Source organism: Drosophila grimshawi, unplaced genomic scaffold (genome assembly GCF_018153295.1).
Source record: "Drosophila grimshawi isolate 15287-2541.00 unplaced genomic scaffold, ASM1815329v1 contig_311, whole genome shotgun sequence".
NCBI classification, from domain to species: domain Eukaryota; kingdom Metazoa; phylum Arthropoda; class Insecta; order Diptera; family Drosophilidae; genus Drosophila; species Drosophila grimshawi.
The window spans coordinates 29,684,933-29,698,456 of NW_025063098.1; the positions used below are offsets into that span (position 1 = coordinate 29,684,933).

Sequence of the window (13,524 nt, forward strand, 5' to 3'; positions counted from 1 at the left end):
TACAGAAAGTGCTTATGATTTAATATACTTTGCATCCAGAATCTATTAGGAAATCGATATTTATAGAATTTTTTACAAATAAACCTAGTTCTTCAGATTTGATGATCAGATATACACCAAAAGAGTTGGCATCAACATCGATATTTATCGACTCCGTTCGATAAGGAAAGTATTAAAACCAGCTACCCATTGCTTCATTTCCAATATATGAGCATATAAAATGAAGAAATAAGAGGAAAAACATGTTGCTCATGAATTAACTATCAAATATAAACTAAGTATTTGACTTCTTAGCTAAATATATTTGTAATAAAAATTCGAAATTCACTGTGACATAAATAGATCATTCATTGTATATATTTAAAATAATGGGACGACAATCCACTGGAGAACCACAGTACTTTAGTCCCAAGATCGAATATGCCGTTGTACTCGATAAAATGAAGGACGAGTTTAACAAGAAGTTTACTCGCAATACACCGTCACCGACCTGTGGCCTTGATAACTTTCTAGTTAAAGCGACCCTCGGCTCTGGCTCCTTTGGCAAGGTGCAATTGGTCAAGGAGCTGGAAAGTGACAATTTCTATGCCTCCAAGCAGTTGAGCAAAGAGCAGATAATCAAAACCAAACAGGTCTCACATGTGATGAGCGAGAAGCGAGTTCTCAACTCGATACGATTTCCATTCACGGTGCATCTGATCTCCTCGTTTAAGGATACGGATAGTCTCTATTTGATTTTACCCCTCATTTTGGGTGGCGAATTGTTTACCTATCATCGCAAGTGAGTAGTGCTGTTATCGATAACTATCGATATCGATTTGTTATCTGTTATCCGTTATCGTTAGAGTTCGCAAATTTGGCGAGAAACAAGCTCGCTTCTATGCGGCTCAAGTGTTTCTGGCTCTGGAATATCTGCATCATTGCAGCCTGCTCTATCGCGATCTGAAGCCCGAGAATATTATGCTCGACAAGAATGGCTATATTAAGGTCACCGATTTCGGATTTGCAAAGGTTATGCACGTGAGTTTTACTGTCTCGACTACGATTCTAAAATTCGGTTTTTTTCTTCACTTAATTTAGAAAGTGGAAACACGTACAATGACCCTGTGCGGCACACCCGAATATCTGCCCCCCGAGATTATACAGTCGAAGCCCTACGGCACCAGCGTCGACTGGTGGGCATTTGGTGTCCTCATCTATGAGTTTGTTGCCGGTCATTCGCCGTTTTCGGCCCACAATCGTGACGTCATGATCATGTACACCAAGATCTGTGAGGCGGACTACAAGCTACCTGGTTCATTCAGCAGCGCCTTGCGTCATCTCGTCGATCATCTGCTCCAAGTGGATCTCTCCAAGCGGCAAGTCAATAATACACTCTTAAAAAAAAGTAAAATAACCGCACTGAATTTTAGAAAATCGCTCTTAAAACCAATAAGTTTTTCTTGTTATTAGAATTTTTTTCGAAAATTATAAAGTACTTCTGTTTCTAAAATGCGGAAAGAATCATATTAATTTTATTAACTATCTCAGTCGTCTGTAAATGGATTGTTTTAAATTTTAAAATTCCTCGGAAAATTCGACTTCTTTTTTTAAGTTTGACAAAAATGTAGCCTGAAATTAAGTTCTATTGCACAGCTTTGGCAATTTGATTGGTGGCACCAAGGACATCAAGGATCACGAGTGGTTCAAGGAGGTCGACTGGACAACCATGCTAAATCAGACGATACAGGCACCCTATGTGCCAACCATCTCAAATGCCGAAGACATATCCAACTTTGACAAGCAGTCCGAGGGTAAACGGAAGCCAAAAGCAAAAACCGTGCGACATGAGGAAGCCTTTGCTGATTTCTAGGACCATACACACCACACATCATATCATATTCGCATGTCTCATTTTGGTGAAATAATAAAGTTGGTATTGTGCTGCCCTTTCATTCTACTCATGTCGTCTATGCGCAAAAATATCGATAATTGTTTATTACAAATAAAAAACTAAAATGAATATATTTTATGTCGCATTGACACGACTTGATTTCGATAAAAACAAGAAACAATTTCAGTTAGCGAAGAAGGTTTTCAAAGAAGGTTATTTTTTGCTTTTTGAGTCTCCAATATTGGGTAAATATCGGATAAATAATTAATATTTTTTTATTTTTATTATTATTATTAAACAACTCGTCTGGCTAAGACAATTGTTCTTTGCTCTGGGTACACATTTGCCAATAGCTGAACATTTACTCTGCATATATTTTTGACCCATCCCTTCTATCTTCATTGACAAAGCGATTTTACAGAGTATTTGAAATAGTAACTACATCATCTAATTTCTCTTCAAAATTCAATTTAAATTAATTTATGCAAACAACAACTTGTATATCAGTATGACTCATGCTGATTATGATTTTGCCTATGTGAATAGTGATTCATATACTTGAAAAATTCTCGTTCGTCCCGCAAGATTAGATTATTATTGTAGAAGCCACTGATTTTTGTTTAACAAAAACAAAACTTTGTCAGTATTTGTCTTAAGAAATGATTTGTTTTCATTTCATTTATGCAAAGTTTATTATTGTTATCATTAAATACAGCAGAATTGCAGTTATAAACTGAAGAATCTGGATTAATGCGGGATTATAGCATGTCTACTGTGGCCTTGAGCTAAATTATTATTACGAACATATTTTTAGATTATTGTTTTGACAAGATTAAACAATAATGAGTTGAGATTTCGCTGAACATCTATAGAGTGGCAAATGGAAATTAAATGCTTTCATTTAGATTGAAATATACAGGAGAATATAAATATAGTTTTAAAGATTAAACTATATAAATCTTTCATTAATGTGAATTAAACGAGAGTAAATAAAATAAATAGGTAAAATCGTCGATAATATCGATATTACTATCCATGTTCTTGCAGCTCTATTTTGTTTTTGTGTTTTTGACACCCACCCTTCCATCACTCCCTACCTCCCTCATTCTCGCACTCCCTTCACCCTGGGCACCTCCCTGCCCCTCATCACTTGTCGTTCCACATGTGTTTATTACATTTTCACGCCACAAATGTCAAACGTCACCCCTCCATTCGAGGGTCGGGGGTATGTTCGAAGCAGTACTTTTTTCGGTTTAGTTTTTCTGGGAAAACAGCTGGCGGACGATTGAAAATTCTAGCGATTTCCCACACTTGTTGCGGCACATTTTTAATTCGACGAACTTAACTTGTAATTAGACTTGAAGCAGCACACATAAATCACGAAGACTCGGCGTGACGCTTTGTTGAGAATACCATCAGGCAAATGTTTGTCTTTGATGCAATTGGATGGATTTATGGCCCATTTGGTTTATTTATGTGGCCCATCCCAACTAGTGGGTGTACTTCAGCTGGAGGTTGGGGTATTCACTCTAAAATAAATCTTTCTATGTAACATGCAAAACTGATTGCTTTTGAAAATAAATTTCATAATTTGCATAGCAGTAAAATGATTATAAATTTAAGGTATATTTTCAGAGCCTCTCCAGTAAAATAAACTAAAAAAATGAGAACCATTCTAATGATTTAAGGTAAATTAATTTCCACCAAACTCTCGGCTTCCATCTTCACTTCACTTGAGTGTACTCTCTAACAACCCGAATACACTCACTTTTTATTCATTCGCAACTTTTTTTTTTTACATGAAAATTTCGTTAAGCAATGTTTAAGCGAGTTGACAACGAGAAGAAAAAAAAATGTGAAATACAAAAACATACATAAGAAAAACCCTTATAAATCTTTTATACCTTTTATACCGTAGTCTTTTGCATATCTGGCAACATTGATTTATATGCACGACTTAATAAAAATAGAGCGATGGCCAGACAAAAAAAAAAAAAAAACAAAATAACTAAGAATTGCTTATCTTAGACAAGTCGAACATTATATACCCTCGTAGAATGAAGAAAAATTGCAGACAGTTATGTTTTACTACAATTATAAATAAATACATAAGTATTGTAAAAGTCCGATTTTAAAAGTTGTTTGTCCAAATATTTGAAGTTGAATTCTTATATTTAAGAAGAAATATACTTAATCAAATGAAATAAAGTTGAAAAATCCAAGAACTCATTTTCTCGACTGATTTTCTATAGCAGCTATATGAAATACTAGTCTGATCTCAATCATTTTTTATTTTGAAAAGTGGGAAACATTAAATAAGCATTTTTTGTTCGATTTTTACGATATCTCTATAAACAAAATAGTTTCTCTTACAATAACTTTCTTTTCGGCAGATTGTTCTTGAGCGGTATAGATATAGAACCATCTAGATATAGTAGTCCGATCTCAATGATTTATTGATTAAAATTTAGCAATACTATAAAACGCACATTGATTAGATTTCGTGTATATATCTTGTTAAGCAAAAAAGTTATTTCATACAAAAACTCGTCTTTCAACCGATATTTCCTATTTCAGCTATATGATAATGATCAAATTGATATAAAATGATAATACCTGCTGCAAAAATATGGATAAATGCCAAGATTCATCAAAATAGATTTAAAGCACAGGAAACTCTGCTTACACACATAAAATCAAGTGAACTATTAATGCTGATCAAAATTATATATTCCTTACAGTCGTCGCAGATGTCTTCTTTAATTCGTTGCAAACTGCAAGGAAAAATTATAATACAATACGCAAGGGTATACACAAAAAAACTCGACGCCAGGCTGGCCCAAAAATACCTTAGCGAAGCGCTAGCGACAAGGACTCCATTGTCCTTTGTCCAGTGGTTAACAAAACAAAGACTCCCGCAAAAGAAAAGAAAGCAAAATACACAAAAAAAAAGAAAGAAAAGAAGACAGAGCAAAAAAAAGTTATGATTATCATAATTTTTGTTACGTGAGTTTTCATGTGGAAAAGATGAAACATCATCGTCTGCTGCCGGCGACGAGGAGAGCAGAGAAAAGGAGTGGAGAGGGGAGAGTCCTCTGGGCCACTTTGGGGTGGCAGTCGTCATCACTGTAATCATGGCACGCATTTTACTCCTGTTTTTACCTCTGGCTTTTGGCGCCCGACAGCCTGGCGCCATTCACTCCCCAAACCCCCTCAGACAACGCATTCTACTTCATCGTCAGACACAATTTGAGTGTGTGCGTTCTGTGTGTGTGTGTGTGTGTGTTTCGTTGTTGTGCTTTGGTTTCGCTTTTTGCGTAGAGCCTTGGCACCTTGGCTAAATGGCCAAAAGAAGTTATCATGCATTCTAATGAGACTTTTAATTGCAGACCATTGACCACTTGAGGAGCGCCTGTCAGCATTCGCCAGGGCTGCTGCCGGGATTCGACAGGATTCGCCAGGACTCTGACTACTGCCACGTGTCGGATGCTTCGCTCTCGCTTGAGTAGCCTGAGAATTGATGGAACTGCGAGACGAGTCAACAAAGCAACAACGACGCACAACGCACTACACTGAGCAAAAAAACGACTTGAAGTTTAGAAAATTGCACAGGTCAGCTAACCATATTATTCAGAACGTATATATGTACGTCTAAATTTTTCTAGTGATTTTTGCTGAGTGTTGGCACACCGCCAACCCCCGAGCTGAAGCCCTTTGCTCAAAGCGAATGCATTGACAAATTTGCTGCACGGAAATTAGCGATGCCCAGCCTCAGATACATTTCATATTACAGACAGACAATTGAATGCTGAGGGTTGATCTTCCATCACAGAGCCATTGTTGTTGTTGTTAGTCAGCGAGAGTAAGCGAATTAATTGTTGTTTTGATTGCACAGCAAATGGACGCAGCTCAAGTGCCTGGGAAAATCATAAGCAGCAGAGCAGAGTTCGTTTTTGTTTTTTTGTTTTTTTGGGAAAATTGAAAATCTGGTTTATTGAAAAATGCACGGGCTGATATTCGTGACGTAACTTAGGGTCTATGGCTAGCTAGCGATAAATACTACGATTGCTCCAGTTCCACCTCAATGGAGACGGGTGGCAGTTCATCCTTCAATTCAGGCGCATAAATTTTGCCGGAGGCGAGCACAAATGCATTTTTGCAGTCCACCACAAAGTAGACAAACGGACGGTTCACATCGAAACGCTCAACACCCTCCGGTTCCGGTTCCGGTTCCGGTTCCGGCTCCTGCAATATGAAGAGCGGGGAACGGGCCTGTGTTGTGGCTGCTGATAGCGAGTTGGCGCTACTGCCGCCCTCATCCACTCGCACATTGACAAACTGAACGATCTCATCGATGTGCAGATCCTCATCCTCGGACAGCAGACCCAGTTGTGCCTCACCCCTCGAAAAGATGCGCTTGAGTCCCAAGTTCTTCAGCATCGATTCGGAGCGTGAAGTTTCCTCCACCTGGAATTTGGGCAACGTCACATGCAACTGCCTCAACTCGAGGTGCTCGTTGGCGAATCTATAATCACTGGGTTGGAGTTGAGCGATGACCTCGCTGAGACCCTCCGCTTCATTGGGCAGCACAATGCACAAACTGTACTGGGCATTCTCGTAGGGCAGCGCCAGGAGACGTGCCTTCAAATGTGGCAACTCGGCCACATTAAACTTGCCCTGGGCATGCATCATGGGCGTCTTCATTGCATCCTCGCTGGTCATAAAGAAGAACTCATCGCTGCCATCGCGCAACTGATGAAATGGCTGTGCCCAGCTGCCCCTGTAGTAGAGTCCATTAAAGAGCAGCATCTTCGACTTGGAGTCAACGGCGCGACCAGTAATGGAATTGGCACTCAGCGCGGAGGCAATGTCATCCTGCCGGAACAAACTGCGTGCTCCATATGCCTGAAACAAAAGCAGAGGGAGCATGAGCGAGGGAATATCATCAAATATAATCCGAAAAAAATCGAACTGCATTTTATAAATTTGCCAACTTATTCTTCAGTAAGTGAATTTCGAAAATTGAGAGTTGTGGCTTTCTAAAAACTGTTTGTACTTCTTAATTTCATTGTGGATGCTTCTAATATTTTAAAATAATATGTCTAATTTCCAGAGGTGTTTTTTTTTCTCTGTATGCATGGAAGAATAGTCTTCTGTTACGTATCTTATTATTAAACGTGTGTATTTTCAGGTAACCACTTCAGATAGATTTATAGAACGTATAACTTCATCCTGTATGGCAGATGACAGCTAAACTCTAATATTATACGTCCAGCAGGAAATTACATTAATAGTTTTTAAATTTAAAAAATAAATGTTTCGAAAAATCAGAGTTTTTCTTTTCCTAATTTTAGGGTAGATTTTTCTAAGATTTAGAAAATATGTGTCTAATTTTCTGGGTGTTTTCCATATGTGCAAAAACAACTCTAAGCATCAGTTTTTGTTGCATATACATAAATATATATATATATATATTAAGATTACTATTTTATGATTTCACAAATACAAATATTTTAGACAGATTATAAGTTTATAAACTTTAATTTCATATAATTGCCTTTAAAAATCTCTAAAATTATAGTCGAGCCAAAAAATGTCATTACATGCATCTAAATTGAAAAAAATAAATTTCTAAAGTTTCTACTCTTTAGAAATGTATTTTTTAATAATAGAAATTATTTGTAAAAATATATACTCGTAGATTGTTCTTTGGGCGAATTTCTAATATTGATGGGTATTTTCTAAAAATTGATAATGAACATTTTCTACAATTTCCAGTAGTTTTTTAGGTGATTTTCTAAAACTCAATACGGTTTTTATTTGTCAGAATGGGAACTGTCTACTTACCCGCGCCACGTTGCTGAGATGGGATTCGAGTGCAATCATAATCTCATCGGCACCCTCCTTGATCATCGACTTGACGGCCGTTTCCAGTTTCTGGAGGGGTAGACGCACCTTCTCGGGTTCACCATCCGTCACTTGGTCAGCAGTGCTGAGCTGTTTGTGTATCTTCTCATCCTCCTGCACCGTTTCGTTCTCCTCCACATTGGGCTGCTGTTCGCTACCACTGCGTTTAGTTGGTAACCTGATGTCAACATCAGAATCACCACTGGTCACTATTAAAGTATCATCTGGAATTACTGGTTTTTCTGTGCCGGCAACTGCGGCTTCCGTTGCCAACTGGGCCTCGGCTAGAGCAACTGGTTTTTCCACATACTGCTTGTCATCCACATCGCGATCAAATTTGGATGCCTCTTTGTCCAACACTTCCTCGCCATAATTATCACTGGTGGCCAGCGGAGCATCGTCATCATCCAATTTGATGCGTTTGAGTGTCTCAAAACCGATGACATCTTTACCATTGCTGCTCTTGTTGTTTGCATCCAATTGGAGCAATGTGTTCGGCTCACTCCAATCGTAATCCTGCCTGCTGATATCCTTCACATCGACGTAGTAGTAGCTCTGCAGCAGCTGCTTGTAATCCTCAAACACACTATTATTGCGATAGACATAGAACCAGGTCTGGAATGAGGGCAATGTGACAGCCGAATCTCGATTCTGATAGTTGGCGAGAATGCGCTGGAAGGCGGCTCTCAGATCGCCACGTTCTTTGGGAAAACCAAAGACCTGTGAGAATTCCTCGTAGGTCTCGCCCTGTGCTGCCTCTGCGAGCACCGCCAGAATAGTGGCGACTCCGAGCGGGGAATGCACCTGATTGGAATCAATGTCTTTGTTGTGCTTCAACAGCTGCATCGCAATCAGCTGCGAGGCTTCACTGGCAAAGGTGGCCGGCACTTTGTCATCCTCACCAGCCCCAGGCCCAGCCTCAGCCCTAGTTTGAGGGTTAGGCAGCGAGCACACAATGCTGATGCAGCCCAGCAGCGGGATTAGGCCGAGAGCTGCTTTCATTTTAATTAACTACACTCAAAAAACAGCAACAAAGTCTTCTCGATCGGTTGCCGCCTGAAACGCGAATGAAACTCAAGAAAGTTGACCAAAGACTTTTTTATAAAAAGAGCCCAACCAAGAATCGTTGATTCTCAGCGTCGACGTCGACGGCGTCTCTAAACTGGTTATAAAGCGGCAGCGACTGCGGCAGCACTACACTCGGAAAAAAATCGACCAGAAGCTCAACTTATTATTCAGAAAGTATATTTCTAAAATGTACGATTTTTCTTTTCTTAATGCCATTGTAGATTTCTCAAAAATTAAGAAAAAACATGTCTAACATTCAGGGTGTTTTTTTTTTAAATAATTCTTCCTAATAATTAACTAATTATTTGTATTTTAAGAAATTTCCCATATTTATTGTATCTTTCTAGACTAGATTTCCATTTAATTTAAAAAAAATCAGTTTAATTCTAACACAACTTTTGAAAGAGAAAATGTTAAGATATTTTTCTGCATTTTAGAAGTCTATTTTTTTTTTTTAATTATGCTTATCATTTCTACTTTATTGATATTTTCTTATTTTTAATAGATAAAATGTCTAAAAAATAAATCACATATTTTAGATTGATGAGAACTTCTTCTTTCTTCTTTCTCCAGAAGGTTTTATTATATATATAGTTTATTTCTCAATTAAAAAATCTATAATTTTCAAAAATATGCTTTCATATATTTTGTAGTTATTAATTAATGGTAAAAACCAGATAATATTTCTTGTGTTCAAGTAAATTTTCAAAATTTCAACTCTACTTTTTTTGTGAGTGTAACAAATTGACAATCGTTGGGCAGCTTAAACTTGAGCTTGGGCCCAATTGTTAAAGTTAAAGTTAAAGTTAAAGAAAGTCGCGCTCCGAACGAAAGTGGAAGTGGCGTGGGCTCCACACCAAAGTGCTCCACACAAAATGGGTCAAGCAAACAACAATCAATATGTAAATGTAAATAAGTTTAAAAAAAATAGCCACAACAACAAAAAAAAATTACAAAAGAAAATGAAAAAAAGTTCAAAGTCATTGAAATGTGAACAGGTTTCCATAGTATGGTCTTGGTCTACGTGATGGACATTTGATTTTCTGGCTCAGAGCTAAGAGCTAATTGGATTTTGTTGTTATTGTGGATGTTTTTGTTGTTGTTGACACGATGCAGCAATCGCTAAACACACACAGTGAGAGAGATTAGGCAATCTCTTTGTAAATTGTCGCAGCCGATCAGTTCTTTGACTACATGCACACACTTAACCCAGTTTCAATCAATCATTTAACAATTTATACATCTATAAAATTGCAAAAAATAAAAAATAATAAATAAAATAGTAGCATCACTCTTTCAAGAAATGTTTGCAAAGGTAGAACTATTTCATTTGTGAGTTTACGTTTTCAGAAGTGGAAGATTCACAAGCAAAAGGCAGAAAAATTAAGAAAATTAACGAACAAAATAATAATATAATCATGATAATGATAATCATTTAAGATTTTTTTTTAAATTAAATATTATAAAAGCAACTACGCAACAATTTCTATAAAAATGCCAAAATCCTGCTATTATATTTTTTCGATACTTATTGGCGCTTTTCCACTCAAGTTAAAAATAAAGGTTGGAGGTCGGAGTGGGCGTGGCCATCCAATTTTTTATCGATCTATTAGGGAAATTAACAGTCACAGGCATAGCATCTGCCGATCTTTGAAGGACATCGCCAATAGGACAGACCATAATTGCGAAATTGATAAATGCATCTGGCTGGCATATTATAGTCCAACTACAAATAATAATTCTTGCTCTATGCAGGGTATCCGTTAGTCTACCACTTTTGTTCTTCTCCGAGAGAGCTCGACTTGAAGATACTCTGTACTGCATTTGCTGCATTTGGCAACGTGCAATTTATTATTATTGTAATTAGTATTAGTATTAGTAGTATTATTATCATCATTCTTACTATCAATTTATTATTATTATTATAGTTTAGTTTGATTACATATTTGTAACACGCTTAAGCTGGTTTGGATCCATCCTTGTCTGCGACAGGCGTCTACGGAGCTGGTGGTGGTGGTATTATGTTTGGAATGTTAAAGACATGGGGGCGGACACGTGGAACCGACATTGGCGCCAATTGATTCCAGACATTGCGCACCAAATCGTACTCCTCGACATCGTTGAGCGGAGAGTTGCCATTGGAGCCGCCAACGGCAATCAAACGATCTCCAAGCAGAGCACAACCGATCCCATAGCGTTCCACTGCCAGCGAGCAAATAACTGTCCACGTATCGGTGGTTGGATCATAACGTTCCACGGTTTTGGTGTGATAACCATCGCACAAGCCACCCAAAGCATAGATGAATCCATTTGCAACTGTGACACCAACTTCGCCATTACTTCGATTCATTGGCGCCCGAAGGCTCCATTTGTTTGTTTGCGGATCGTAACTTTCCATTGATCGATTTCCTAAGGATCCGCCAATAGCATAAGAGCAACGGCCGAACAACCCAACACCAGGAGACGAACGCGCCGCGGACATCAGCGACACATAGTTTGTTTGCGGATCGTAACTTTCCATTGATCGATTTCCTAAGGATCCGCCAATAGCATAAAGGCGAAGATCCAACACCGCAACTCCAGGACACGTACGCCCCGTGCACATCGACGACAAATAGCTCCAGGTGCGCGCAATGGGATCCCAGCGTTCAACCGTTTTCAGGATGGAACCATCGTCACCGTTTCCACCGACCGCATAGAGGTGTCCACCCAGCACCGCAACGCTAACATTACAACGGGCCGTTCTCATTGGATTGAGTGGAACGCAGGCCATCGTGTTAAGGTCAAGGCTCTCTACAGAGTTCAATACCTGCCTTTCATGGTATCCGCCTACCAAAATCAGTTTGTTATTCATGACAGCGGCGCCAAGCTTACAACGGTATTCGATCGTTTGCTTCCAAGTCGTCCACTTGTTCAGATGCGGACAGTAGCTCTCAATGGTGGTGACGCCCTTGAGGGATTCATCCGTGCCACCCACAGCAAGCAATCCGCAGCAAATGTGTTTGCGGGGCTTGGTTCGTTCGGTGGCAGCAATGAGCGAACGGCGCTCGGGGGGCAGTAAATGCCACTTGAAGGCCTCAAACAGCAGTTGCTGGCACTCGTTGCTGGCGTTGCACACGTTCTCCACGTGATCCACTATAAATAATGGCTGCAACAGGGGCAGTCGCACCTTGGCGAGCAGCTCGGGTATGTGCTGCTCACGAGTGGGTGCATCATGGCGCACCCACGACATCATTGTGTGGAAGACATCCTCCTCGGTTGGCCCATTGAGCTCATCGTCGGACAGCAGCTTGCCCAGCTGATCGGCGTTTAGTTGAAAGAACTCCTGGTCGTGGCACACCTCCATAAAGTGCTGGCAGGTGTACGCCTGCGCCACTCGCAGCAGCTCTGTGCAGCTGTACTGCTCCGCCAAGAATGCGAATCCCAAACAATTGGATGGGTGCAGCTGTCGGGCGAGAAAATTGCAGCATGCCGCCACCGCAGATGTCAGCTGCAGCATTTTGGCGGTGGCCAGCAGCATCTTGACATTGTCCTCGTGCAGCTCAATGCTTCCGGTGTAACAGTGCTGGACGAGCAGCTGCAGCGCATCGCCATGCACCTCGCCAAGGGTTACCTCGTGCTCCTTGCTCTCGCGCAGCGATCCGGCAAACATGGCCAAAAAATATTCACTCGATGCTGAGAGCACCAAGCGATGAACGGACACCCGCTTGCCATCAATGCCAGCGATGAGAACCACATCGCACAGCTGCTGGTTGTCCACAAAGTGCTGCATTCGCTTCAATAAGGTGTCTGCATGGCTGCCCACACTGGAATCCAATATGTCGCCTGTTGTCGAGTCTCGAGTGGAACTCTCTTCTTGGTTCCCATTCACAGATGACATTTTATTTGCTTGTTGATAATTGTCGAAATATTTATGAAAATATAAATTTATTCCGTATAAACAGAGATACGCAAGCAAGAAGCTTTCAAAGCCATCTGGCAACCTGGTTCCTATTGCTCCGATATCCGCAAAGTATCGATATCTGATAGGTTTGACGCGCATGAATATATGACCAGGTATATGCAAAATGTGCTTTATTTTGCTATTGGTAATTGATTCTTATCGATAAGTAATTGAAACTGAGGCAGTTATCGATCAAATGAAATAAACTGCAACTTCTTATTGATATATGAGTACTTTTAATCTCTGAGATCGACTTTTTCATTTAGACGCAAATATTCCCACTTGCCTGTCACATGTGGTGCATTTGCAGACATATCGATATTCAATTATCGTATGCCAAAACCAAAAGTGAAATTTAAAGGGACACATTGCTGAAAGGCGGGAGCAAGCTGGCAGGGTCAGCGAGATCAGCGTTGCATGTGAGGACATTCTCCGTAAGGTGGCGCGCTGAGGGTTAGTGACAAGAACACATGTGGAAAAGAAAAAACGCAATGAAGCAGGTCGTGGTCCATAGCGCTTAAATTTTTGTGCCGTACGGATCGAATGTTGAAATACATTTAGGAGTGCCTTGACCCTCCATATTCGATAGACCTTGTGAAGCCAAAGTGTAAGTGTGTCTGTTTGAATAAATGTTGTGCTGTACTAATTTTGTGGTTTATGTTTAGGTGGCCGACGGTAGGTCATGCCGCAATTCTGTAATTTATGTCATATGGCCCGAAGTTGACGCAAACGA

General features: G+C 39.8%; 3 protein-coding genes across 3 annotated transcripts; 1 reads left to right on the plus strand and 2 right to left on the minus strand.

Moving 5' to 3' along the window:
• Nucleotides 1–334: 334 nt before the first annotated feature.
• LOC6569721 (cAMP-dependent protein kinase catalytic subunit 2) lies at nucleotides 335–1,939 on the plus strand. Its single transcript, XM_001995886.3, has 4 exons — nucleotides 335–781; nucleotides 846–1,011; nucleotides 1,081–1,358; nucleotides 1,636–1,939. The coding sequence occupies exons 1-4, from the start codon at nucleotides 369–371 to the stop codon at nucleotides 1,850–1,852; spliced, it is 1,074 nt and encodes a 357-aa protein (XP_001995922.1). The 5' UTR covers nucleotides 335–368; the 3' UTR covers nucleotides 1,853–1,939.
• Nucleotides 1,940–5,921: 3,982 nt separating this feature from the next.
• LOC6569720 lies at nucleotides 5,922–8,782 on the minus strand. Its single transcript, XM_001995885.2, has 2 exons — nucleotides 7,721–8,782; nucleotides 5,922–6,778 (listed from the first exon to the last, which is right to left on the minus strand). The coding sequence occupies exons 1-2, from the start codon at nucleotides 8,780–8,782 to the stop codon at nucleotides 5,933–5,935; spliced, it is 1,908 nt and encodes a 635-aa protein (XP_001995921.1). The 3' UTR covers nucleotides 5,922–5,932.
• A 2,007-nt stretch (nucleotides 8,783–10,789) lies between these two features.
• On the minus strand, nucleotides 10,790–12,743 carry LOC6569719 (kelch-like protein 5). The gene has a single exon (XM_001995884.2). The coding sequence runs from the start codon at nucleotides 12,726–12,728 to the stop codon at nucleotides 10,845–10,847; it is 1,884 nt and encodes a 627-aa protein (XP_001995920.1). The 5' UTR covers nucleotides 12,729–12,743; the 3' UTR covers nucleotides 10,790–10,844.
• Nucleotides 12,744–13,524: the final 781 nt, after the last annotated feature.